This window comes from Paroedura picta, chromosome 2, assembly GCF_049243985.1.
Source record: "Paroedura picta isolate Pp20150507F chromosome 2, Ppicta_v3.0, whole genome shotgun sequence".
In the NCBI taxonomy this organism is placed as follows: domain Eukaryota; kingdom Metazoa; phylum Chordata; class Lepidosauria; order Squamata; family Gekkonidae; genus Paroedura; species Paroedura picta.
In genome coordinates this window covers 85,069,504-85,096,955 of record NC_135370.1, presented here as the reverse complement: position 1 = coordinate 85,096,955, position 27,452 = coordinate 85,069,504, and the positions used below count along the sequence as shown (strand labels likewise).

Genomic DNA, 27,452 nt, shown 5'->3' with positions numbered 1-27,452 from the left:
CCTCCAAGGTGTCCCAGTGAGGACCCTAGCAACTGCATTCTGCACTAGCTGAAGTTTCCAGATTAAGGGTAGGCCCACGTAGAGCGAAGTAATCTATTCTGGAGGTGACCATCGCATGGATCACTGTGGCCAAGTGTTCGGGGAACAGGTAGGGCGCTAGTAGCCTGGCCTGGCAAAGATGGGAAAATGCCTGGCCCGCTACTCTTTTGACCTGTGCCTCCATAGTCAGGGAGGCATCAACAGTCACCCCCAAATTCCTGGTTTGGGGCGCAATGGTGAGTTGCACTCCTGCCAAGGTGGGTAAGCGCGCTTCCTTTAAAACCCCATTTAAAAACTATCATAAATCCCCAGTACCATAAAAACCCATAAAACAGCAGCATAATCCCCAATCCTTCTGCCAAACTACAGTCAACTATCAAAGGTACAGGATTGCAGAGTGGAATAGCGTTGGCCATAGGAGGGGGCCTAGATGTCCCTGAAACCCGGCCTCAACGAAAGACCTGGCCGAAGAGCTCCATTTTACAGGCCCTGTGGTACGGAGATAGCTCCGTCAGGGCCCTCATCTCTTCCAAGAGCTCATTCCATCAGGTCAGGGCCAGGACCGAAAAAGCCCTGGCCTGGGTTGAAGCCAGATGTGCTTCTCTGGGGCCAAGGACCTCAAGTAGATTTGCACCCATAGAGTGAAGAACCCTGCAGGGGGGTTTAAGCAGACAAGTGGTCCCGCAGATAGGCAGGGCCCAGGCAGATGCATGCTTCATTTGTAGAGTTTTCATGCATGCAATTTGGGCTTGTGCTCCTTTCTTTCTGCAAAAAACTTCTTTTGTTGCAGTTTTTTCTTGAGGGAGTAGGGAAGGGATGATAGAATTAATAGAAAACTGATAAGGCAAAGAGAACAAAACTCAATGAAACAGAACTGTAATTCCTACATTGTGGCTTCGAACACTTCTTGGACATTTGGCACCACATTGCTTTGTTAATTGTGTTCATGTGATGTATTACATCTTAATTTCTATATTATTATAGGTATTCAGAATAAACATTTACCAAGGATATTGAACATATTGTAAATTGTTTGGTCTCTTCTTCAATTTGTGTTTATTGTGATTGTTTCACTTTGTGAGTTTTGGGTGCCTTTACCCAGTCCTTGTTTTCTTTATTAAAATGTAAATATAAGCACATTCTGAGAATGTAAGATACTGACATGAAGTACATGTCAAACAAATGTAAAGCATTTTATCCATCAAACAGATAAAACTGTAAGAACCGAATCCACACTAATATTCCAACAGTCTTATTGCATTTGGTGTTTTGATTTAGCAACTGCCTTCTGACAATTGCCATATGAAATGGCACAACAATCAGAAAATAGGTAGCATTACCCACCCTTTGTGTTTTGATCATGTTTTTGCAAACACAGCTCTTTTTTGTCTGTTAAATTTCATTTGCAAGGAACAATTTTCAGTGATAAGTGCCATCTTGCCTGCTAATTCTTTGACATGGTACATTAAAGGAACATCTTGTCTTCAGGTTCCTCAGATATTTGCTACCATACTTCCAGCACGTTTTCTGTGAAGTTATAAAAGAAAATTTTAGCAAGCTGAAATTCTATTTTTGAACATCTTTCAAATGACGACTACATTTTAAAAATGTCAGTTGACACAGATTACTTAAGGCTACAATGATGCTACTGAGATGCCACCTACTGATGTAAAATTTGAAAAGATTTATTCATTGGATGTGAGGGCGATCTGGCTGCGACATCTGTCACCCCATTGATCACCAGGGTTGATTCGGTTGATCTGGCTGGCTAGGCGGGTGTCCCCTACCTCCCTCACCACTCCATGTGCGCCCCTCCACTTCTGAACCAAGACAGATTTCTATCATGCTCTTTTTGCAAGGGGAGGGGAAGCTTGCAACTACAGCAACAGGCTGTATTTCTGACACACAGAATGCAATCAGTGTCTATAGGCTTAAAGGAAAATCCTTACACTAGATATTTCATTAGATATTTTTGTTAGCCAAACAACACTGAGTGTATTCTGATGTCACAGTAAACCACATGTTATTATCAAACTCCAGTTTACTGTGATGTTTCAGTGCAGGCTTCTCAACAAGTTCAGGCTTCTCAAGTTGTGGCTTGGTGGTCAGTACTGAACTGAAATTATGATATATGACTGCAGAAATCTGATCAGTACCTCTCTTAACCACGCACAGCAAGAAGCACAGGAAAACAGCCAGTTTGGTGTAGTGGTTAGGAGTGCGGACTTCTAATCTGGTGAACCGAGTTCGATTCTGCACTCCCTCACATGCAGCCAGCTGGGTGACCTTGGGCTCACCACAGCACTGATAAAACTGTTCTGACCGAGCAGGGCTCTCTCAGCCTCACCCACCTCACAGGGTGTCTCAGCCTCACCCACCTCACAGGGTGTCTGTTGTGGGGAGAGGACAGGGAAGGTGACTAAACTGCATTTGAGACTCCTTCAGGTAGAGAAAAGCGGCATATAAGAACCAACTCTTCTTCTACTCCAGTTGCATTCAGTTGGCAGTAATTTCTACAGACCCTTTTTCTTCTCTACATCCTCAAGTTCTGAATAGTGATGTCCCATCAAGCAGGAATGTGCTTCTCTCCCCCTTACATATCTTACAGTTGATCAATTTTGAACTGTAATTCAGGTAGACCAGACTAAGCAGTGATTATGCAGCCAACTTGTTTAAACCATAATTTATTGTGACATCTGAAATGCAGCCACTATTTTTTCTAATATTAATTAAGTGGCCTGATTATAGCAAACCAAAATTGTATATTAGAAAAGCTTCCTTCTTTGTCCGTTACAGTCTAGAGAGGTCCTATGTATTCTGTTCTATTTTCTTTAAGCTGGTAGTGTTGCTTCTGTTAGCAGTTCATCATGTTTACTTTGCTAACCACAGAGTTGTCATTACAAGTGCAGAATTGGGATTTATGAATCTAGAATCTGTGATTAAGTAATGCTTTGGTACAATGTTTACATGATAAATGCTCCTGAATGAGTACATGCCTTGGGCATAAATGTGATTCTCTTGCAATTTATTGTATGATTTCATATTAACAGTGCAGACAAACAATGCATAATTGAACTCCCCCCAGCAGCAAAACTGCCTGTTTTAGCTAACTGCCTTCTGACAATTTGCAAGGCAGATCCCTATGTCAGATATAGTTAAAATAATTTCTTATAGCAAAAAAAATGGGTCAGGTAAATGGAATAATCTGTTTAAGGATACAGAGATTTTGCAGTTTTTATAAATTTAATTACTATTAAGTTTTTGACATTAGAGCTTTTTACTAATTGTTTGTGAAGCCAAACTGTATCGAGGATTTTATATTGAAATCTGTGCTGGCAGTCTCTGAAATCAAGAAACCATCATATATTCCTCAATTTCCTATTGCTATTGTACTGCTCTACCTACTTGATCTGTGCCTCACATTGCAAACTGAACATTATTTGCATACATCATGGAAACTAACTCTCCCTGTGTCCATTATCTTGTTACCATTAATAAAGCCAGGGGTGCTGGGAGGAGCTGAGAGCCAGTTTGGTGTAGTGGTTAGGAGTGCGGACTTCTAATCTGGCATGCCGGGTTCGTTTCTGCACTCCCCCACATGCAACCAGCTGGGTGATCTTGGGCTCGCCACAGCACTGATAAAGCTGTTCTGACTGAGCAGTAATATCAGCACTCACTCAGCCTTACCTACCTGACAGGGTGTCTGTTGTGGGGAGAGGAATGGGAAGGCGACTGTAAGCAGCTTTGAGCCTCCTTCGGGTAGAGAAAAGAGACATATAAGAACCAACTCTTCTTCTTACTGCCTAACCACCAATCAGGTCGGCTGTCCCGGCTGTCCCATTCCTGATTGGCCATCCATCCACCAAACAGCCAATCAGGAAGGATGTCCCTCTCCTGGTTGCATCCCCCTCCAACTTTTTCCATTTGGAAGAAGTTCCAGCCCGGTAAGCAGGAGCTGAGAGGAAGGGTGGAGGGCCTGGTACTGTGGGCTGGTGGGAGAGAGGGGAGAGAGCCCCTGCCAGTGCCCCCACCACCCCAAGCAGCTCCAGCCACAGCCTTGCCAGGACTTGGTAGAGCTGCCTGTGCCACTGCAACCTGCCTACCAGTGCTTTCCCTCTACCGCCCCCAAAGGCCCGTCATCTTACCATCCTATTTCCCTTTCGGTAAGCTTCCTGAACAGGATGCTTATCCTTGCTACTTTGAGTTCTTCCTACTTACTCACTCTGACCCTTTTTGATAAGGCATTCATCCTTTACCAAAATATTTAAAGATTTTCTTTTAACCAAGAATCAAGGCCATTGTTTGTTTTTGTTAGTGTTACATATTATTAATTATCTTGTCTTAGTTTCTGGGTTTTTTCAGAATTCTCTGTTACGAGTTACTTTGGTTAAAAGTTGTAACGTAGTATTGTGTTCTGCTTGTTTCGAGTGCTAAGCATGGATCATAGATGTATTGGTGTCATTGACCCATCGTTATAGTATCTTATTATCAAATGGAACAAGCTCACTGATCCTACAGTCCCAGTAATTTTAAAATGTTATTGATAGTTGGACAATGATCCTCCAGGCCTTTCAAAATAGAGTAAAAAGTATGTTTGGGGTGGTAGCCTAAAGCTTGCTATGCTTTAGGATTCTCTTACAACTCTCTTTGAATTGCTGGATTCATATGTTAATTTATTGGTTAGTTGGTTCATACAGGAGCCTTCTAATAAAACACTGCATATGTAGAATACTGCTTGTGTGAGGCTATTGTCTGCCATAAGGTAAAAGACTAAATTCCTCAACAGTTCCTTCCATTGCTTGCTGGCTTTCTCCCTGTAGTTAAGGATCTTCAACGACTACTACCACCAGAGGTGATGCTCAAAACTGTTAGAAGTCAGAGTTGTTGGTTTAATACCAAGAAGCTATGCAAACTCTCAGGTAATGATGAGTCAGTACAGGTGAGAGGGTGTTTCTTGTTTTGGATGCTTTTGTTGAAAGAGACACTGGCTGTATTCAGACATGGTGGGGTGATGGTTGTTTTTTTATGAAGGCACAAACATAACTTGTTGATGTGCTTATATGTCCATGGTTCCTTCTCCATCATGTGGACGGTGAAGATCAAATTTCCAGGACTGAGATGCCATAAATAAAGTTTCAGTTTTTGCAACATCTGAATGCCTGGACACATAGGAGTTTGCCCCCTTTGACAGAATAAAACCCACATCAATATGGGAAATTATTTTAAAATCATTGAAATATTCTCTCTGATTCTTTCTCTCAGTTTACAGGTCCAAATGGTAGATCATTCAAACACAAGCACACAAAAATGAGTTGTAACATCAAAATCTTTTACCAAGTACAACTTTCTCTAACCTGGTCCTAATAAATTCATGAATGAGACTCTGAGGTGTTAGTCTTACAATAATTTTTCATAGGACAGAAAGAGGTCTTTTCCTCAAATTTTTGTCAGTTTCATTAGATCCCAAGTGTATATTTGAAACCTTGTATATTAAATATATAACGTTTTGCAAACATTCAGGTTTTTTGTTGAATGTTTTAGGTAGAACTGTCCTTCCTTTGTTCCAAACTGCTCCTTTAGATACATGTTATTCACTTGCAATTCAGTGATCAGGTAACTCTTTCTTTTGACATGTCAACTCCCTAGACCAGTAAGGAAATTTCAGTCACATAACCTCTTATCAGATAAACTGCATATCTTTCTGAAGTTAAATAAGTACAGCAGGCTTTCTTGACAGCCCTGGAAGGGTGTCTCAAATGGTTGGGAGTTATTTTTTTTTATTTGGTAAACATTTATCGGGTGATATGACCATATATGGTCTATCAACCCATCCCTCCCCTACCAAAATGGCCAGTGATGGGCCTGGAGGGGGTGAGAAAGGGAGGGGCCTTGGATGCACATGTACACAGCAATGCCAACCGTATTCTGCATTATTGTGCCACTTCTGGGATTTCTAAACAGTAAAAAAGTCGAGAAAGGCTGAACTACAGTCTACATGATGAAAAATACTCTCTTAATAGGAATTTTGATTTTTGATAACACCTCCCCCACATCACTTTGGTACCTGTATAATCCCAGTTTGTAGGGGACAACTTTCAATATGCCTCACTGCCAGCATTTAGATGTCATGACAAATTAGAGCTGCAGAAAAACTTACCCAAACCCAGAAACTTTTTAATTTTTTTCAGATTCTCCAAATGGGAGTACAGAAAAGAAAAGAGACAAGGGGGAGAAGAAGAAGAGTTGGTTCTTATATGCCACTTTTCTCTACCCGAAGGAGTCTCAAAGTGGCTTACAGTCACCTTCCCTTTCCTATCCCCACAACATACACCATGCAAGGTGGGTGAGGCTGAGAGAGCTCTGATATCACTGCTCGGTCAGAACAGCTTTATCAGTGCATATATCATTGTTATACATATTTTGCCTTTCAGGAGTCTCATTTTTAAGGTTAGGTATCTTCCATCTGGGTCTCTTCATTCTTCTAACACTTCTAATTATGGATTTTTTAAATGTAGATAGCTATTCTATATTTTTTGTTTTGACCTAAAACAATACATGCTTGACATAATTTTACTTTTTACAGTATATTAATATTTATGAGTTTTTTGTAAGCATAATAAACCAGTGTGTTGGTTCTTTCAGGTGATTGAGGATTTTCATGCTTTTAGAACAGCCTTTCAGTCCATTGATACTATTTTTAATGTATCTATTTTGTTCTGACATTGTTGCCATATCCAACTTGTCCCTTTCTTTGCTGTTTCTTCTTTGGAGTTTTTGGTCTATGAACGTTTTGAGCTGATAGCAAATTGCTTTGAGTTGTTTTGGAGATTCTACTTCTGTTCCTCTGCAAGTCTTCTACTTGCAATTTGTCAGCCAGTTGCTTGGCTTGTTCCCTGTTACAATTACTTTTCTTCCTTTTGGCAAGTATAAAGGTAAAGGTATCCCCTGTGCAAGCACCGAGTCATGTCTGACCCTTGGGGTGACGCCCTCTAGCGTTTTCATGGCAGACTCAATACGGGGTGGTTTGCCAGTGCCTTCCCCAGTCATTACCGTTTACCCCCAGCAAGCTGGGTACTCAAGGCTGAGTCAACCTTGAGCTGGCTCGAGCGAACTCCCAACCTCATGGACAGACAGCTTCAGACAGCATTTCTGCCGCTTACCACTCTGTTATAAACAGTTATTTTCCAGTGATACTTTTTTTGTCAAAATTTGTCTCAAAAAATTGAAGTATTTCCTTTTCTTTAACACACTTGCTGGTAAATCTTGAAAGATCTGTACTTTCCCCATTATCTTGAGTGGAGATTTTCTTTAGTTCTTTAATATTACATCTAGTGATTTCTTGTAGGTGAACTGAATGAACCAGTATATCTTGAGGTATATTCTTGTATACGAATTTTGAATTCACTCAAAAAATTTGATCATGTTAGGAAAGTGTTCTTCAACCTTCAGCTAATTCTGAAGAAAATCACAAACATTATTTTCCAAATTTGGTCTCCTAAAGACCTTTGGAGTTCCTCTATAACACAAGTTATTAGATCTGCATTGAGTTTCCAGGATTTCATCTCTTTGTTTTACATTCTCAATGTAATAATATTGTCTTTCTAAATGTACATTATTGCATTATTATTTTTATTTTTATATTTTCTGTTGTTGGTTATTGTAGTTTTAAATTAATTCCTGGTATTCCAGCCACTTCTTGAATATTCTTGGTTATCCTCTGTATACGATAGGAAGGAGCAACTTGAGTGCAGTAATATAGTCAGTGCTCTGTCATGGCTAGAATGTCCAATTTAGATTGAAATTTTTTACATAAAAATCCCTACTTACCCATTAGTTGACTCTGGGTCAGGCACTGTCTGTTTCATAGCCTTCCTCACAGAGCAGTTGTGATAACCATATATATGACAATGAACACCTTGGAGGAAAAGTCGAATAAAAATAAGCATGTGACCTACCCTACAGTGTTACACATATGTAATGTTTCAGGATTGCAGCCATGGCTCTAGATCAGTAGTCTCAACCTTCCTAATGCTCCAACCCTTTAATACATTTCCTCATGTTGTGGTGACCCCCCAACCATAAAATTATGCAAATGTTCTTTCACTGAAATTAAACCAAAACTGACCAATGGCATGAAGATCCATCGTTCATGATTGTATATAAATTGTTCCCCCCCCCCCCGGGTTTCTCAGTTCAGTTCTGCCTCTTGTCATCTGCCATGCTGATCTCGCTCTTTTCCACTACTCCAGACAGACAAACGCTCTATCTCAATCTACCCTGCAAGGCAGTTGTGTGTCTAGCACCCCCCCCCCCGCCAAGCTGCTGCTTGCCCTGCCAAACCCCTGTAAAAGGGTTGTTCGATCCCCAAAGGGGTCCCAACTCCCAAGTTGAGAACCACTGCCAGTTTGGTGTAGTGGTTAGGAGTGCAGACTTCTAATCTGGCACACTGGGTTCAATACTGCGCTCCCCCACATACAGCCAGCTGGATGACCTTGGGCTCACCACGGCAATGATAAAACTGTTCTGACCGAGCAGTGATATCAGGACTCTCTCAGCCTCACCTACCTCACAGGGTGTCTATTGTTGGGAGAGGAAAGGAAAGGTGAATGTAAGCCACTTTGAGACTCCTTCAGGTAGAGAAAAGCGCCATACAAGTACCAACTCTTTCTTCATCAAAGCAAAAAATTTGATTTGTTGCAAGGCTAGTATGAAGAGATTTCCCCTAGTTATTCTGTGAGCAAGGTCTTGATTTCTTTGCTTTTTAATCTGCTGGGGATCTAGTTCTATCATATGTATTTTTTTTAAAAAACTCTTGTTTTTCTCCATTCCTAGACCATTTATGCACTGGAGGTTTCATGCCTGGATGCAGGCTAGAGTTTTAGTCGTGGCAGGTTGCCCCACCTCTTCCTACACCCACATGGGGGGACATTTGGCCTGGTAAACCTCATCCACCCCCGATTTGTGCTCCTGCACGGGAGCTGGGGCAGTGAAGTTCCCAGTGCGTAAATGGTCCTAGTGATGCCCTAGATGCTCTGAGTTTGAAGAGATACTGCTGTTGGCGAATGCTACTTGCCCATATGGATCTGATTGAGAAACTCTTGAATTATGCCCCTCTGGAAAAATAAATAGGAATATCTGAGACTACATATTGAACTAGTGTGGTGCTAGAAATCCTGGAGCTTTCAAATGGAGGCTATATTCAGTGTCAAAAGGATTTCATTTTGGGTCTGCTATTGTCCCAGCCACTGACCTCTTCAAAGAAAATAACTGAAAGACTAAATCTACTTACATTCATCTGAGGACTTTAATTTTAATTAAAACAGGAATGAAAGTCTGCCTGATTCCTTTGGGGTTTTGCAAAATGGTAAAGAAATTTAAATTGTACTGTTGAGTTATTGGCAAGAATGTTAATAAAGGTTGTTGATATAGCCTACTTGTATTGATATGACTCTCTTACCCCTGTGTTCCTCTCATTCAAGGCACTGGAGAATGCTATATGCATACTACTTTCAGAATTCTCAGCACGGGCATCTTTCAGTATGAAGAAAGAATGACTCATCTGTATCACTATTGCATGATATGAAGTTACCTTTAAAAATCAAAATCTTGTTGAGTGATAAGTACCATAGGGTTTCATGTGAAAAACTAATACAAACAGATGAATTTGATTTGCTTAGACAAGCATTAGGCTAAGGAAATATTCTCAGTCACCCATCTGTCTCACTAACCCCAGCCTGTTTTAATTTGTCTCACACTGCAAAATTGGCTAACCGTTTTCCAGAGCTGGGAAGGAGACTCCAGAAGAGGAGACAAGCAACCACTAGAATTCACAGCACCTAAGAGGCCTGATTTTTTCCCCATGTGTAATTCCTAAGTAATGTTACACTCAGGAAAAGACAGTTTCATTAGTTGCTTATAGCTGGTGCCATATTACTCAGAACTACAACATTAGGAAGAGGTACAAGTATGTACTTGCTTTCAAGTAATGCACCTCTTCATCAATTGTTCAGTCTGATTAAAAGCACCATGTAATTCAAACTTTGCATATATTTTATAAAAGGCATTGCCACAGTTTATTTTGCATATAATCTCAGGAAACAACTATTATGTTAGACTAGAAAAGGAAAATTTATTTGACTTTCATTTCCATTACCAGTTGAGAAAACAAGCCCAGTCATGTGTACAAAAGCCTTTTAAAACTTTAGCCCACAAAGTTTGAAGCTATAGCAACATAGAAGAGTTCCTTGTGTGTTTTAGAACAGGGGTAGTCAACCTGTGGTCCTCCAGCAAACGCTGACAGGGGCTCATGGGAATTGTAGTCCATGGACATCTGGAGGACCACAGGTTGACTACCCCTGTTTTAGAAGGATCTTCCAGAAAGAATCATAGAATCATAGAGTTGGAAGTGGCCATTCAGGCTATCTAGTCCAATCCCCTGCTCTACGCAGGATCAGCCCTAAGCATCCTAAAGCATCCAAGAAAAGTGTGTATCCAACCTTTGCTTGAAGACTGCCAGTGAAGGGGAGCTCACCACCTCCTCAGGCAGCCTATTCCACTGCTGAACTACTCTGTGAAAAATTTTTCCCTGATATCAAGCCTATATCGTTGTACTTGTAGTTTAAACCCATTACTGTGTGTCCTCTCCTCTGCAGCCAATGGAAATAGCATCCTGCCCTCCTCCAAGTGACAACCTTTCAAATACTTAAAGAGGGCTATCATGTCCCCTCTCAACCTCCTTTTCTCCAGGCTGAACATTCCCAAGTCCCTCAACCTATCTTCATAGGGCTTGGTCCCTTGGCCCCAGATCATCTTCGTTGCTCTCCTCTGTACCCTTTCAATTTTATCTATGTCCTTCTTGAAGTGAGGCCTCCAGAACTGCACACAGTACTCTAGGTGTGGTCTGACCAGTGCCGTATACAATGGGACTATGACATCTTGTGATTTTGATGTGATGCCCCTGTTGATACAGCCCAAAATGGCATTCACCTTTTTACCGCTGCATCACACTGCCTGCTCATGTTTAGTTTACAATCCACAAGTACCCCAAGGTCTCGTTCACACACAGTGTTACCTAGAAGCGTATCCCCCATCCAGTAGGCATACTTTTCATTTTTCTGACCCAGATGCAGAAGAGTGCAACTATCAGTGGCAGAGGCTTGCTGCTCTTCTGACACGAGCTGCTTGGTTGTGCCCTGCTGCATAAGTTCAAATGGGAAAAAGTGGTCCTTCAGATACACAGTCCTGGGCCAAGAATGGCATTAGAAGAAGAAGGGTTGGTTCTTATATGCCACATTTCTCTACCCGAAGGAATCTCTAAGCGTTTTCCCTGTCTCCTCCCCACAACACGCACCCTGCGAGGTTGCGAGAGCCTTGATATTACTGCTCGGCCAGAACAGTTTTATCAGTGCTGTGGCGCGCCCAAAGTCACCCAGCTGGCTGCATGTGGGGGAGGAGTGGGGAATCAAACCCGGCTTGCCAGATTAGAAGTCAATGCTCCTGAGCGCTACGCCAAGCTGGCAAGAAGGCCATCTATTTCTTAACTTCATGCATACTGCAGATTAGTTGCTGAGAAGTTTGCCTTTGTCCTGTAACATACTTTGGGTGTCTCCATGCTCGTGCTTGTCAAATGCAGTCAGCAACCATGTACAGAGCTGTTCCTGGTAACTTCTCAGCTCTACTGCAGCCACCTGTAAGAACTCCAGTATAACCTATGCAAATCCATTGTGGAGGCAAGGTGATCCTATGAAGGAAAAGGGAGTTTAATGATAGCAAAAATAAGGCTTATGTTCTTATTTACATATTATATATTTTTTAATTATATTCTACCCAGGAGCTTAACAAACAGAATAGTTATAAATAATATTTTCTGCATGCCAAGACCAAAACACCTTACAACAAGAAAGTCTGTCTAGTTTCATAAATAATAGTTTCATGAAGAGCCAATATACTCTGTCAAAAAAAACATACTGGTGCACATTAATAAACAGCCTGCTCTGAAATTGTGAATCTCCTCCTGATTCCTGAACTACCAGCTCTCTGCATTTCCACTCACCAGTAATTTTGCATCTAATTATAAATGCTGTTTCAGCTTCATATGCTCGAGGAAAACTGCTCCTATGAACCACGGTGGACTTTTGAAAATTCAACATGATGTAAAGTAATCCTGTCTTGAAACCCAAATAGTGTTGAGAGAATTTGTTTTCTTACCAATGCAATTTGGCTTCTAGGTAAGAGGCGGCTTTGGTGTGTTTGTCTCTGCACAGAAAGGTGGAACTGAGAAACAAGATGAACGAAGGATGGATGTGTTGTTAACTGAGCCTGCTAACTACGGGGGGGGGGGGGATGTTCCATGTAGAGGACCACCATTTGCCAAGACTTCTTTAATTGGGCTTCATCAATATGCTGCTTATCTTTTAAAAAATAAAGGGGGGGAAACTGATTTGGAACATTATTAAGCTCCTAGCAGTTGTTATTCTCATCAGTTCCACAATCTTTACAATTTAAGCTTCCTTTTTCATTTATTATTGGGATGCGGGAGACTGCTCTTTTTTCCGACATTCAGCAGTTCCTCATTTAAAAGTGCTCTGTTGTATTTTAAACCACATGCTTTATCCTAATGCAAAGGGCATTAAGTGATTAATTCTGGCATTTGTGTTTCACAGTTGGCTGGAGAGCTTATGTTTTGTACTCTTGCCACATTATCTAGGAAAATGCCTGGAAAAACAACAGACTGTTTCAGGCTATGTTGTTCTGGAGTGCATAAGTTACCCATCCAAAGCTGCATCTTTAGGGAGAAGTATGGCAGCTCCCAAGTGCTAGCTTGGATAAAACAAGAAGCTTTTATATTATTTTCAACCCAGCATGCTCTGGCTTTTAGCAGATTTGTTGGTTTTATCCTTAATTATTTTGCAGCTCTAACTCTGTGGCCCTACTAAGAAGGCCAGCAGTATGCTGTGGCTTGCACGTGTGTAGGCTAATATGTTCAGTTAATGGCTAGGGAGAGCCACTAGGCATTCAGACTGTTGTCATGGTCACCAGACCCATGCTGTACCAAAGCTAAATGCAAGGTTCTTGAGGGCAGGAAAAGGTCATCAAAAGTTATGGCTTGTGTAGAAATGCAAAAACTTCAGGGACAAACTGCAGAAATACAAAGGGGGGGTACGATCATGGAGGAAAGTGGAGAATGAACACAAACCCTCCACACAACAACAATGTCTTCATCACTGCTTCTGATGCAACAGTAGCATTATGACTATTAAGTTCGTCCTGTAGCCCAGTGGTCCGCAACCTTTTTTAGGCTGCGGACCGGTCGGGGGGAGGGTGATCTGGGCAGGTCCACGCATGAGCGTTTGCACCATGCGTGGTCACAAAACACGCATGCACGGCACTTTCACGCATGCGCGCAACTGCCGCGCATGCACATTTGCGGTATCTTCCTATTACTGCTTCACAGATCACTAGAACCCTGACCATTGACTAGGATGAGCAGGCCAACAAAAATCAAGCCAATCCTAGTCCTTTATTGCCCTTTTCCATGCCCCCTTTACCCCCAGCCAGACCATCATAGTACTACTCCTGAAACCTCTACAGCAGAGTAAGTGGGTGCACCTCCCACAGCAGGTTATGAGAGAAGCCTTGTCACAGCTGGGGGAGGCAGCCATGCACCTTAGTTCTACTTTTTTTGATGCATACTTTTTTTCCCTGTCACATGGCACTAAGACTTCATGAATCACTGTCATAGTGCATTGGCTCATAGCATCTGGTGTTATTCGTTTTTGTTTTGTTTTTTTATTCCATGATTTCAGATTTACTGTCTGGGTAATAGAATTGTCTCAGCTGCTACTAAAAATATACCTTAGTGTCTATCTGATGTGAGCCAGTCACTTTAAGGCAAAACTAGAGGTTACAAAAAGATAGGGTATTGTCATTACTGTGTACTTGGCTTACGTTTCCAGTAATATGTAATATAACACAATACATTACTTCCCACTATTTCTTCACCCCAGCTCATATAATTGTCTGTCAGTGGTAAAGTAGTAACATTTTGTATTACATTACCAGACAACAGAAACACAAAGTGGAAGCATCTTTGTGGTTCTCAGACTGTCTAGTTCCACTCCAATGCCAGAAGCTCAGAACTGACCCATTTAAGCCCCAACATTATAGGGTAGAAAGACACATGTAGCTTGTGCTATCCAGTCATGCTTCATGACATAAGGTGAAAACAATTTGATTAATGAACACCACAATGAAAGATGAAGTGATATCTGATACAAAACTAAGATACCAGCCCAGTCTCCAATTGTTGCCATGGCCATTAAGCCTCTGTTTTGCTTGCCTCTGTCTCTGGTCCATGTTTTTCACATTGGGTTTGTCATCAGCCCTCTTACAGAGCTTATGAAATGCTGTTTCAGGGTAATCTGCAGTACAACTGGTAGAAGGGGTGGCATTATAACCACAGAGGCATAATGGCAACCCAAAGATGCATTCCCTGATGGCCCGCTGAGCTTGTAGACCATCACAAGGAAGCTCAGAGAGAAACTGACCTTGTAAGGCACTGAAAGTTATTAGGCATGTGTTGCAGATACTTCAGTTCTCAGTCCTGGCATTCTATTGTCTTACCACATTCTTTTCTAATAAAAAAAAGATCCTGGTGACATTAGCCATTCATTAATAAAGTCTTATGTTTTACTTAGATAGTTTTCCTTCACAATTTGTGGTTATGTAACCAGGATTGCCAATAGGATATCTCTTTCCCACCTGAAGCCTTCTTCCTTTTCCTTACCCAGACCTTGACCACACGGAGGACACAGAGCCATGTTACCTCCTGGTTTCTTATTTGGGGGTAGCTGCCACAATATTTCCCACTTCTGAACATGAGCATTTTGTCAGGAATTAGGCTGAGCCCAGCCTGTGGAGTCCCAGGTGAAAGCACATCCGAAATCCAACAGTCAGTTGCAAATTTCCAAGAAGAGCTTTATTAGGCAAAGTCCACAGAAAGCTAAAGCATGCCAAGAGCTTCCTAAGCAAAGATCTTGATAATAACAAAGTACAAGGGGGACAGGTGGGGTGGTTATAGGGCACACCAAATAAGGGAGGGGGCGAAGGTATTTCGGCGGGAGAGTGAGAAGGATGGCAGGGGAGAGTGGGTTCCCAAGCCGCCAGATGGCCCGGAACCTTATCAAGCAGTTGGCACATTGTTGAGACTTTGAGGTGTCTCTGCAAGGACACTTACAGTAAGATTGATACTTTCGCATGGAGCCTCTCCCGCTGGGAAAGGAAGGGAGTAAGGATCCCAGAGGACAGGTTTATTGCTTTATGGCCTTGGCCAGAGCCGGCCAGCAAAGGCAGGAAGGTGTGAGGAATGCAGGAATGGAAGAAGCCCTGGATGGCATGAATCGGGGTTCATGACACATTTGATCCATCTCATCCCCTTGTCTTGCCCAGATTTCAGCTCTGCCCACGGACCAGAAGTCAGGGCTTCCCATCATGTCCCCCCCTTGTGGTTTGTCAATTATTGTCTCATGGCCTTAACTTCCAATCACCTTCCAGCGCCAACTTTTCCCATCTGACCACCTCCCTCCCCCCTCCCAGTCTGAATTTTTTTTGCTAATAAAAAACCACCACTGCCTGGGAGGGAAGGGGCCCATCCATGGCAGGTGGTGGAGGCTTTTTTACATTGGACGGCTGCCTCCTGAGAAAGAAGCAGCTGGAGTCTGGGCAGCAACAACCACATCGCCAAGCAGGAGGATGGCAGAGAAGCTGGGTGCAGCATGCCTGGATGGGAGCGCCTGCTGCCAGACACGCTGCCCGTACCTGAGCCGGCTGTTGCTTGGTGGCAAGGGGGACAACAACTGCTGCTTTTCTGCCTTTGTGGCACCCAGACCGAAGACCAGGAGAGGGGCGGGTGAAGGAGGGAGCACGCAAGAGGGGGGCTTCCCCATTCTCCGGCAGATGGCAGTGAGGTCAGCCTCGGCTGGGACTCTGGGGGAAGCAAAGGGAGTGATGGCAGCTGTTTCCTAGGTGTGAGCACCATGGGGATGTGGAATAAACGCTTCCCGTGGCTCGGGAAGCATTTTTAATTTATTTTTTAAAGGTGTTATCATGTAATAATGCAAAAACACCTAAAATTGCATTATTACACCATAATACCTTTAAAAAATAAATTTAAAATGCTTCGCAGTGGCAGAAGCGGGAGAGGAGTAGGTGGCCTGAGCAGGCAGCCTGCCAGCTTTCCTGGCTATTGAGGGGAAAGAGGCAGTCTAGCAAGCAAGGCAGCAGAATTGATGCTCAGGGGAGGTGGGGAGGTGGGGTGGGTGTGGGGAGGGAAAGGGGACGGCCGATATTTTTGCTTCCTGATGGCCCTGCTGCAAATTGCAGCTCATTGAGTCCAGCTGCAAAAAAGGGAACGCTGATTTTCCCACATTCCCTTGCAGCAGGGCAACTGATGGCCAGAATCGTGCCAGCGCTGGAGCTGCACCAACGTCAGCTGGAAGCAGGAATTAGCCCTGCGACCAAGCAAGCTCTGAACCACAGGAAATCCTGCATGCAGAAAAGGTCCCTGAGAAGTTCTTAAGGCCCAGGAACCTCCATCTTCTGATCTCCCTCCATCAGAAGGCTGGATCTGAGCTTATTGGCATTTCCCATGCCCTCATAAACCTGGGAAGATTTAAATGTTTCCTACTATTCCCATGCTCCTCTGTCAGAAGCTGAAAAATTTTGTGAATTGTGCTCAGTCACTATATATTGCTGGGTCCCACTAGACTACCTAACCTGAGTTTCTGTTGCTTTAAGTCACATCCCCCTGCTCTGAACACGACTGCTTCCAATTTGTCAGCATGTTTTCCCCCTTTACCTCTATTTGGGTTCTTCCCTAGACCATTGCTTGGATCTCTATTCTTATCCCAATACTTCTCGTAGAACTCCAAGCCACCTGGAGTTCACAGCTCACTTGAATATCTGGATGCTTAAATGCTTAGAAGCCACTCCTCCTGGCTTCCCCATGCAGAATCAGGCAATGATAGGGACTATACTACTTTCCCCACTACTTTCTGTAACCCTTGGAGGATAACTGGGTTGGAACCAACCAATTTTTCATTGGTGAAAAAGGAAGGATGGGTCCTCTGGCCACCTAAAAGTCTGTGCTCAAGATCATGGCACTTGAGTAAAAAATCTGGCTGAATCCAACCCAGTGCACTGAAAGTTAATAAACGAAAAGAAAGCTATCTGTAAGAGGATCTATCAGATAAGGTGACAGGTAGCTTCTTCTGTGCCTTGACATAAGTATTCTGAAGAAGGAAAATAAAGCTTCAGTCGAGGGAAGAGTCCTGCAGAGAAAGAAAAATCTTCGGGAGTGCTCGTGGCAAACATGTTGAGACAACAAAAGGCAGCTGGTTGTGAAAAGTGAGCCACAGACAAGTGAGACACATATTTTCTGCTGCTCTTATAGCTGCCACAAAACTCAACAGAACAAATTCAGCTTTACATCAACGGGTGAGAATTTGGCTCTAAGGCAGAAAAAAGATTTCTATCTGTGGGCTGCAAAATTAACATCTCTAACACTGTGCACCTGGGAAACTGAGTGTGAGAGGTCCCTGAACATTTACAATTCCTTGACACGTAGAAGAGAATTTGACCCTGTGAATTTTAAATATGCAAATGGGAAGTGCTTCCCTTCTAGCAATTAAGCTATGAAAGTAATTAGTGTGAAAGACATGCTCATATTTCTTTTTTAAAGGGATACAGTAGGGTTGTCAATAAGCTTGCAACACATCTGTTTGTTTGTTTTTACCCTTGTTGGGAGCATAAATGTTTCAATTTGTAAACTGGTAAAACAGGAGATTAAATATCCTTGCAGTATTTTACCACAGGTTTCATAATAAAGGGGTTTATCTTTCAGACACAATGCAGTCACATTGCATTAAGCAAAAATGCATCCCTCTCCGCCAAGAAAAAATATAGGTAAGGGTAAAGGTATCCTCTGTGCAAGCACCGGGTCACGTCTGACCCTTGGGGTGACGCCCTCCAGCGTTTTCATGGCAGACTCAATACAGGGTGGCCTTGCCAGTGCCTAAGCAGGCCAATTTGTGGAATTATCTGCTTCTCACATTAGAGGAATCTGAAGGTCCTTGTTTATATATCATGTGTACTCATGGTGTTCATCATATACAGGAAATATAGTTGTCTTTGTTTTCTTAATTGTGAGTGCACTGGACAAAAGACCCAGGTCCCATTACAGCAAGCATGTGGAAACAAAAAATCTAACATCATTTTCAGAAGAAGTGCAGAACATGCAGTTGATACAGACACACAGCTACTTTCCAATGAACTTAGAAAGCAGCATTAACAAGGTGCTTCCACACAATACAGGGGAGTTTGGGCAAACTAGAAGAAGAATTGGTTCTTACACGCTGCTTTTCTCTACCAAAAGGGGTCTCAAAGTGGCTTCCAATCACCTTCCCTTTCCTCTCCCCACAACAGACATCCTGTGTGGCAGGTGAGGCTGAAAGAGCCCTGATATTACTGCTTGGTCAGAACAGCTTTATCAGTGCTGTGTGAGCCCAAAGTCACCCAGCTGGCTCACCAGATTAGAAGTCTGCACTCCTAGCCACTACATCAAGCAGGCTGACCCATACAGAGGACTTAGACTACTAGTTGAAGGGAAATCCATAGCTATAGGGAAGGAGGCAGCCAGCGACTTTTACCTGCAAACCATTTGAATGGGGGTTGAGGGTTGCACAGCTGAGCACCATGTATGTGACTGGCCTAAAACCCAGCTACCACTAGCCTCCATCCTTTATCCTTCAGATTACAGAAAATAGGAGGAGGCAAGATGAGAGAAACTAGACTATGGAGAGTTCCTCATTTTCTTGAGACATCCCTGGGCCATTCTGCACCAGGATCTAGGTAGCAAATTGGTTGCGGAACGGAAAAACACCATTTTAAATAGTGGAATTCGTCATTATGCATACCTGCTTTTGTAGTAGAATCCAGTTGTGTTTCTATAGTTTCCCACAGGTTTCCGGTCTCGGCAAAAATTGCTAGCCAGGAAGCGATATTGCCGAGCTTTGTCCCACCCCTGGCCGTCAAGCAGCCAATGGGTGGCCATTATCATGCTCCCAAAAAGCCCCTTTCCCTTTAAGGAAGGTTTAAAAAAAACACACACACACACGTTGCAATGAATCTGCGTTGATTCGTTGCAATGGAGAGATCCATCTAGCTAGCAGATGGTGCTTGAGCTGCTGTTTCATCGTTGCCACGCTCCCCTGAGTGGAAAAAAAAACACCCCCCCCCCCCGCACGGGCGCGATTTTCGGCCGAAGTACAGTGAAAAATAAAGGGAAAATAAACCAGCAAACGGGGCTGTGTGTTGCTTCGTGCTTGGTGACTTAAAACAGCTCTGGGGAGGGACTGCAGCCAGAGAAGCCTCGCTGGGTAAACGAAAGCTCGCCGGTGCGTTGATCTCTGCTCGCTCCGAGAAAAAAAAATGGCGATCGCTTTGCCAGAAGATCTGAGGAGAGAGCTAGGGGGAGGGACTTTGCAGAAACCACAACAATGGTAACGCACAGAACTTTCCCGCTAGTGTTGCAGATTGGTTGCAAGAGTGTAGCACTTTCCGGAGGGTGAATCCACTTTTTGGGATTTCCCTGAAAGTGCTACAACGAAGCGCTATTTGCAGATTGGTTTCAGGAGTGTTGCAGATTGTCAACGACGTTGTGCATAACAGCAAAACAGTAGCGATTTCAATTTGCAACCATTGTGCAGTTTTGAACGAGTGCGGAATGGCCCCCAGTCTTGCTCCCCTTCTGCTAGCAATGAAAAAAGGCCCAAAGCCAAACTGTGTTGGTGAGGAGAAGAAGCATAAGGTTCCATCTTAGTTGTTTCAAAAAGTGATCAGAAGGGGGCCTGTCTGGTAGCTGGACAGGGAACAATGCCTATTGGGGACTCAGCTCAACCCTTACCAACTCTTATTTTTTAGAAATAAAGGGTATAACCTTGTATGTCAAAACCACCATGACCAACTGCTCCCGCCAGGAAGCAAAGCTTGATGCCGACCCTTGATGCAGTGTGCTCATTTTCACATCCTCATCCATAACATTTTTTGTTAATATCTAGTCAGGGATCTAGAACTCCAGTGGAAAAGCAGAATGGTGGTAGACAAGACAGGGAATTCTTCAAACATCCCAGATTAACAAGCCTACTCTTCTAGCTGACAATTAGGTGCACTTCATACTAGGAATCTGCTATTCCTGTATTTTTGACCTCTGGTCTCCCACCACTTTTCACTAATATAAAATATTAATTTCAGATACTTTGGCCACCTCATGAGAAGGAAGGACCCCCTGAAGAAGAGCCTAATGCTGGGAGCGATTGAGGGCAAAAGAAGAAGGGAACGACAAAGAATGAGGTGGCTGGATGGAGTCACTGAAGCAGTCGGTGCAAACTTAAATGGACTCCGGGGAATGGTAGAGAACAGGAAGGCCTGGAGGATCATTGTCCATGGGGTTGCAATGGGTTGGACATGACTTCGCAACTAACAACAACAAAATATTAATCAGCACTATAATAAAAAAGAAGCTGATGGGTATTTCATGGGTTCTGCTTTTGTTCTTGGGTGACAGGCATATATATTGCCTTCTATAGTATAGAATAAGAATCTGCTGAACCTAAAAAAAGAATTTGCTATTGCCAATTGTTTTTAAAATTTTGAAAAGCAATTTCTCAAAGCCAAATACCATATGTTAGACATCTCTTTGTGGTAAAATAATGGTTTCACACATCTAGCACTGGTGGTGGCTTATTCATGAGTTAATGGCTTCTTAGTTGTGAACTTCTTTTGCCTTGTCTTAGTCTTAGAAGATTTTAAAGAAAAGATTAATAAACCTAATTGCCCAGGGTTATCTTCAGGCTATGTGTGACTATTTATCAAGAGGTGAATCAGGGCAGAACCAAATATCACAAGAAATGCAGGCTTTTCTCCATGGGAGAATTTCTTAAGGTGGAAGGAATTCTGCCTTCAGATTGTGGCTTTCCCAGCTTCCCCCTGCCATTGTAGCCCAAAATACTGCTGTCCTGATTCTGGGGGACAGGAAGCACAGCAGAGAGTTCATTTTGGACTGCAGCAAGATGAGGGAGACAAGAAAGCAACATTGTGCTGGCAAAACCTTTCTGAGGGTACATCAGTGAATCCAAGCCACACGTTTACTGCTGAAAGTGGTTATCCTGTTTTGAGCTGCTCCTCCACAACATGCAGGACAACCTTGCCTTGTGTTCTGGTACATTCATTTGCCTGCTTCACATTGTCTGCTGTTGCTGTTAGAGGGAGGGAGATGGACAGCAGAACAGCATCTGGATACTGGACTTAAGGTTTAGAGAAATTTGACATGAAGCTGCTATTTGTCACAGCAAATTCTCTGTTAAAAACCACTTAGACCAAGTTGAGGTAGTAAACTCATCCCCTGGCTGTATCACTTGAAATCAGAAGTCCTCAGGAGAAAAGCCCGACATATACAAAATGATCAGCTGCCATGTCAAAGAGAAGGCTAGACTTGAACTCTTCTCCTTAACAGATGTGCATTCAATCAAATGACACCTTCCCCCACATACATACACACCTGACAGAGCTGGGGGAATTAATGCAGTGGTCCCCAACCTTTTTATCACCGGGGACCAGTCAACGCTTGACAATTTTACTGAGGCCTGGGGGGGGGGATCTTTTGCCAAGGGATGTCGCTGCCGCCTGAGCCCCTGCTCCACTTGCTTTCCTGCCAGTGCCCCTGACTTTCCACCACCCACTGGGGAGTGCTGCCAGCAGCAGCTGCGCAGTGCCATGCTGAGGGGGAGCCCCAGCCATGGTGGCCACTGGAGAGCACCAAAGGTGAGCCAGCGGCAGGGTGGCAGGACGAGGAGGAGCCACGGACCGGTACTGACTGATCCACCGACCGGGACCGGTCCCTGGACCAGGGGTTGGGGACCACTGAATCAATGGATGACTCTAGCAAAGCTCCTGTGTCTGATCTCAGTCCATTGAAAATGGAAACCCCAGGCCTACCTAACAGGGTTATCACAATATAAATCATGACAGTGTGAACTCCAGAAGTTCTTTTAAGAAGACTAATGATATTTAATTCTACTGCAGTAGAATACTTACTCAAAATGAACAGAAAGATCTTGAGTGTAATACCTGGATGAACCATTCCTTGTGATGTATTATAATTTATATGCCTTGTAAACTAAAGGCGCTCTTTGACATGCTGCTGGCAACCTACAATACAGCAACACAGGTTGCCTCTTGAGGCATGCCTTCTTGAACACATTAGCAATGTAATCCAAGCAGTGGTTCGGATTCCCTGTTGATGAGCTTCAGGGAATGTGCAACTCAGTAATGACCATGTTGAACTCCTTCTATCCATCCCTTAATGCTTGTCAGCAGCAAGTCAAAAGCACTGTTTAGGTTATAAGGGGGAAGCACTGGGGAGGGAGGCGACACCAGTGAGATGTGCAAAAGCATCCTCAAGTCCCTGCAGGTTCTCTCCCTCATTGCCTTAGAGGCTTGCAAAAGATTCCTCTGATTATAATCAAGCAGTCTGGCAACTTGGAGGAAACAACCTGTGGCTCACCATCTCTCTAAATGCCTCCAGGTACTGCTGTTTAGCATCAGTGCTTTTTCTAGCTTGTCATTTTTCATCACAACTGCAAATGAGATACTTCAGTTTAAGCCCAGTGATTTGCACTGCATGTCTCACCAAAACAAGGTACAACAAAACTTCTAATACAACAACCAATTGTTATCTTAAATACAAAACAACGTGTGTGTATATTGCCTAAAATAGACTTGTCTCCTGAATATATGATGAAGGAATTAGCAATTCTAGGAAACATTATAAGTGGGTAACCAGCAAGATTCTTTCATCTATGTATACTGGGGGAGGATCCAGCCAGAAATCTCAGGCAGAAGCAAATTTTGATTTGCTTCTGCCTGAGATTTTTAAATATAAGGATTTTTATTTTAAAAAACAAAATAGTTCAAATAGCATGAATGCCTTTTTGGTTAAAAAAAAACAAAATAGACATTCATGCTATTTGAACTAAACAAGTATACAAGAAGAAAGAAAAGAGCTGAAAAAGCATGAAAGAAGAAAATTTTGCATCAGAAAAAGGATATAATAGCTACCTTCTGTAACATAGAGATGTTCTATAAAGATGAGAGAAACAGCCAGACAAACCAGCATGCAAAGTTGGATGTCTGTTGTATATTCAGGACCAGCACACACATGACAGGGTTCAGTGTAGCATTTAAATAGCCCCAAAGTATCCTAACACCAGTTTTGGGTGGTTAGCCCCTAAAATAATATGTTTGAACTAATTGCAGGTATGAAATATAAAAAAACAGAGACTAACTGGTATCTTTAGAAAGTCTGTGACAAAGAAACTTTGATTGTTAAAGGGAAACCTCCAGAATGAGGTAATTCACGTTTTCTCATGCAGCTGCAAATTAACATTTGAATCTGAATAAGTGTTTGGGTGTGGCAGGACCACTTTGGTAAAATGGGTTTGATGATCTGGTACACATGTCTGTGGAAACAGCTGGTAGATGATTTAATCAGGGAAGAAATTACTAAAAAAATGGACACAGGTATGGGGAAGATAACTGAAGGCTAACATGGACATTAGCAAATTGCCAGAAACCATTATACCTTTGTTTTAGGTGTTGCTGGATGAGAGAAAGATCATGCCCCCTGTGTAATTAATGGCATTACTCTGTGATAGCTCAAATCCTCTTGCAGGAGGTTAACATCTCATTAGAGCAATTATGCTCTCTCTCTGGCATGCAAACATGCCTGTGAAAGCTCCCTGGCTCCCCCTTTTGAGGGGGGGAATGTGTGTTCAAAAGAGGCTTTCCAGAACATGATGAGGCTCAGGTCGGGGTCCAGGAATGTACTTTGGAACAATATTACAAGGGTTCCCTGTGGTATGTCCTGCTTAGGGCCAATCAGAGGCAGCAGCAGGCTGCCTGAAAGATATAAAAGTGCATGAGTTTGTCTGTTTTTCCCTGCTCAGTTGTTGTAGTCTGTTGCTGGAGTTGCTAAATAAAAAGAGCTGTTGTGAAGAATTGGAGTCTGTGATCACTGAACCCACAGAATTAATAAAGACTTCCTTTAAAACCCACCCCCTTTCCCCCTTTAAAATGCAGGAACCCTGGGAGATATATGAGGAGCAAAGGATATTACAACCTGGGGCCACTGCTCCTCTGCTCTTCCAGTCCCTCCCCATGCCCATACAGGGGATGTAGATGCTTGTTACCCCTTTACTTCCCCAACTGCTCCAAAACCAGAGCAGTAAACCTTATTGTGACATTTCAGAAAGCCGGGGGGGGGGGATCTCATCGAAATTCTGCCATCACTTCAGTTACCTTGGCAGCTGTGCCAAGCTATCCAAGTAATAACCAAACCCTGAGAAGAAGAAGAAATCTCAAATCTCAGATATTTGGGAAACCCTACAGGGCTTGCTCTGTGACTTAGAGGTCATTTCCACATAGCAGCAGCTGCACCAGGCCACCACCAGTGCATAGCTGCATGGGGGACACATTTTGGTGCTGGGTCTGCTCCGGTGCCAAATGTGCCCCCCCAGGGGACGCAGCATGGGGGGAGGGGGGCATATTTTACAGGAAGGTGGGAATGCGTGGGAACACAATACCACCTTCTTGTAAAATAAAATTAAAAAGCCCCAGTCTATCCCATGGCACCGCAAAGCGTTGCGAAGCAGATTGAGGCATTTTGTGCCCCCTCCCAGCCTCCATAAAGTGGGAAGGATCTGGGCCTCGAAGATCCGGTTCTTCCCATCCACAAGGGCCTGCTGCAGGACAGGCCCTGCTGACCCCCACAGCAGGCAAAGGGAGCACAGATTCTCCCATGTTCCCTTAGCCCAGGGCAAATGAGGGCCCAAAGTGCACATGAGGGCAGGGAAGGAAGTTGCTACCTGAGGCAACCACCAGTTATACTCTTGCTAAAAGATGTGACACTTCCATCTCACACCAGCTAAAGAATATGGCACTCCCACCAATGAGACCCTCGCTCAGCCAGCCAGAGCCCTTTAATCATATCCAGATACGCAGCAGCGTGCTGCAGAAATATCTCTTTGGCTTCAGCAAATTTCACTTGTCTGACCCCTTTGTCATGATGACCTCACAGCACAAGCATTAAGCAGAACATAATCATAATGTTTTCTAAAAGCAGAATTAAAGCTCTATATGTAAGGAAAGCCTTTATCTTTACATCCTACTCAAATGCAAGAGCACGTGCTTAGATGAACAGGTACAGCCTTTGGGAAGAGAATAAATGCCACTGTCCATAAATGTGTTTCTAGGAATAGAAAGTGTTCAGCACAGGGTTTTCACCTTTGTTAATGATTGAGCTTTTTAAAAATAAGTTTATAAACTAAAAAATATTTAGTAATTTAGGATAACTATGTACCATAAAAGTACCTCATTTAGGTTAGCGCTCTCTCTGTGTAAAGCCTTTTCAGTTTGTCTAAAACCCCAACCTGCCAGCTACGATTCAATCCTCATCCTCAGTTCGTTATATTTCAGGAAGGGAAGTATCCTGTGCAGATCACTTGCTTCTGCCCCAGTAGATTTCCTATTTAGTTGTGTTCATCTGAGGTATCAGGGTACCAGTGGCCATCCAAGGTTTCTGCCAGGCACATGCCACCAATGTGGCTTCCTCTCCCTCTCTCAGTTCAACCACTGCCACCAACTGGTCCTTGTAGGAACCACCTACTGAGAGGAACAGGACTCCCAAGCTTCCCTTCCTTGTGTTGCCATTATAAGGCCTCACCTAGGGCCTGTGTCTCCTGCTCCCCAGCATCTGGTTACTATACTTGCTTACTACACTTGCACACCTCTGCGGGAAGATGCCACTTGCCAGTTAACTACCTCTCCCCTTCCTGTGGCCCTCATTTTAAAACATTGCATCTGAACAGTGGAGGTCTGTGTGGTATAGAAAACGAATGCCAGCACTAAAAGTTATATAACATTTATTAAAAAAGCCGTATGGAACGGCAGTATAAAAATCTAAATTGTTATTGTTGGGATCCCTGAAGTTGTGTTATTTAGAACCACTGTTGGATTGTTATTGTTGTATATTGACTATGTTGTATGTTGACTAGTTCCAGAAATCAAATAAATAAATAAATAAATAAATAAATAAATAAATAAATAAATAAATAAATAAATAAATAAATAAATAAATAAATAAATAAATAATAAAATGTCGACATAAAACTGCAAACAATTTTCCTATCTTTGTCAGTTTAGTGACCAAGATGTGTACGGAAAGCTTGACGGAGCTTGGTCTGTTTATCCTGGAGAGAAGACATCTAAGAGGTGATATGAAAGCCATCTTCAAGTACTTGAAGGGCTGTCACATGAAGCAGAGTTCTCTTCTGTTGCTCCAGAGGGTGAGACCAGAATCAATGGAATGAAATAAATTTTAAAGAATTCTCGGAAAAAGCTGTGACTATTTCTTGCATGCCCAGGGAAATGCCAGTCGACACCTTCAGATTGGGAGGGAAATTTCCTCCAGGCCAAAATGGCCTGGGATTCTGGTTTGGGGGGGGGGGTGGCATGGAATTGAGGTCACTATGGTGGGCACATACCTGCATTCTTATTTGTTTGTTTGTTTGTTTAGATTTTTATACCACCCTTCCCTACGGCTCTGGGTGGTTTACATAAAACATTGTAGAACATTTACATACCAACTAGAACAACATTCAACAAACAATAACATTGACAATCCCTAGGTAGGTTCGACCTCTTAGTCGGGGGGGGGGGGGGGCTCTGCAAGGGATTGGATAGATGACTCTGGAGATCCCTTCCAGGTCCGTGATTCTGTGATTCTCGTGTATGTGCCCCAGTGGATGTTAATCTAAGGCAGGATCATTAAAAGTTACGGTAAATCTAAAGAATGCCCACCTTTACCTTGTTCAGGGCTGCAATCCCACACGTGGTAATAACCATCTTCAGCAGGCCCCAGGTAAGAACTGCATCTGCCTCGATGGAATCCACACAAAAGAGTCCTCTTCCTCCTCATGCCAAAGAGTTTAACAGCTCTGTTTGCCCAATGACTGGGCAGGGCAGGTCAAGAAGCTTTTTCTGAAGTTTGTGGTTTTCATCTTTCTGTCTGGAGGGGTGTAGATGTGTGACTTGCCCATTTCATTGTAGCTGGCCAGGCCCACCGTTTGGTGTTTCTGAGGCCTTGCTGGGTGAGGCGGGTCAGCTCTTGATTTCCTCCATCTTGCCTGTTCTCTGCCAAGACCGGCCATAAACAAAAATGAAAGGTGAAGGTTTTGCTTTGTTTAAACCACCAAAGAAAATGTATTCCTATACCCGGACACTATACATTTCTTGATTATAGC

The 27,452-nt window shown here is 43.2% G+C and overlaps 1 protein-coding gene and 1 long non-coding RNA gene across 8 annotated transcripts in view; one reads left to right on the top strand and one right to left on the bottom strand.

Moving 5' to 3' along the window:
* The window catches only part of LOC143829876 (uncharacterized), a 35,359-nt gene extending 8,850 nt beyond the window's left edge, over positions 1–26,509 (top strand). For 3 of the 7 annotated variants that reach the window (XM_077321410.1, XM_077321413.1, XM_077321412.1), the window contains one exon: positions 20,347–24,150. In XM_077321410.1, the coding sequence (XP_077177525.1) occupies positions 20,347–20,563 (217 nt within the window). In that variant the 3' untranslated portion in view covers positions 20,564–24,150. The other 4 variants (XM_077321416.1, XM_077321418.1, XM_077321417.1 and 1 more) reach the window with 4 other exon arrangements.
* Positions 939–11,775, bottom strand: LOC143829880 (uncharacterized). The gene is made up of 3 exons (XR_013228268.1): positions 11,636–11,775; positions 7,867–7,954; positions 939–1,566 (listed from the first exon to the last, which is right to left on the bottom strand). It is a non-coding gene; the product is annotated as an uncharacterized LOC143829880 (long non-coding RNA).
* Positions 26,510–27,452: the final 943 nt, after the last annotated feature.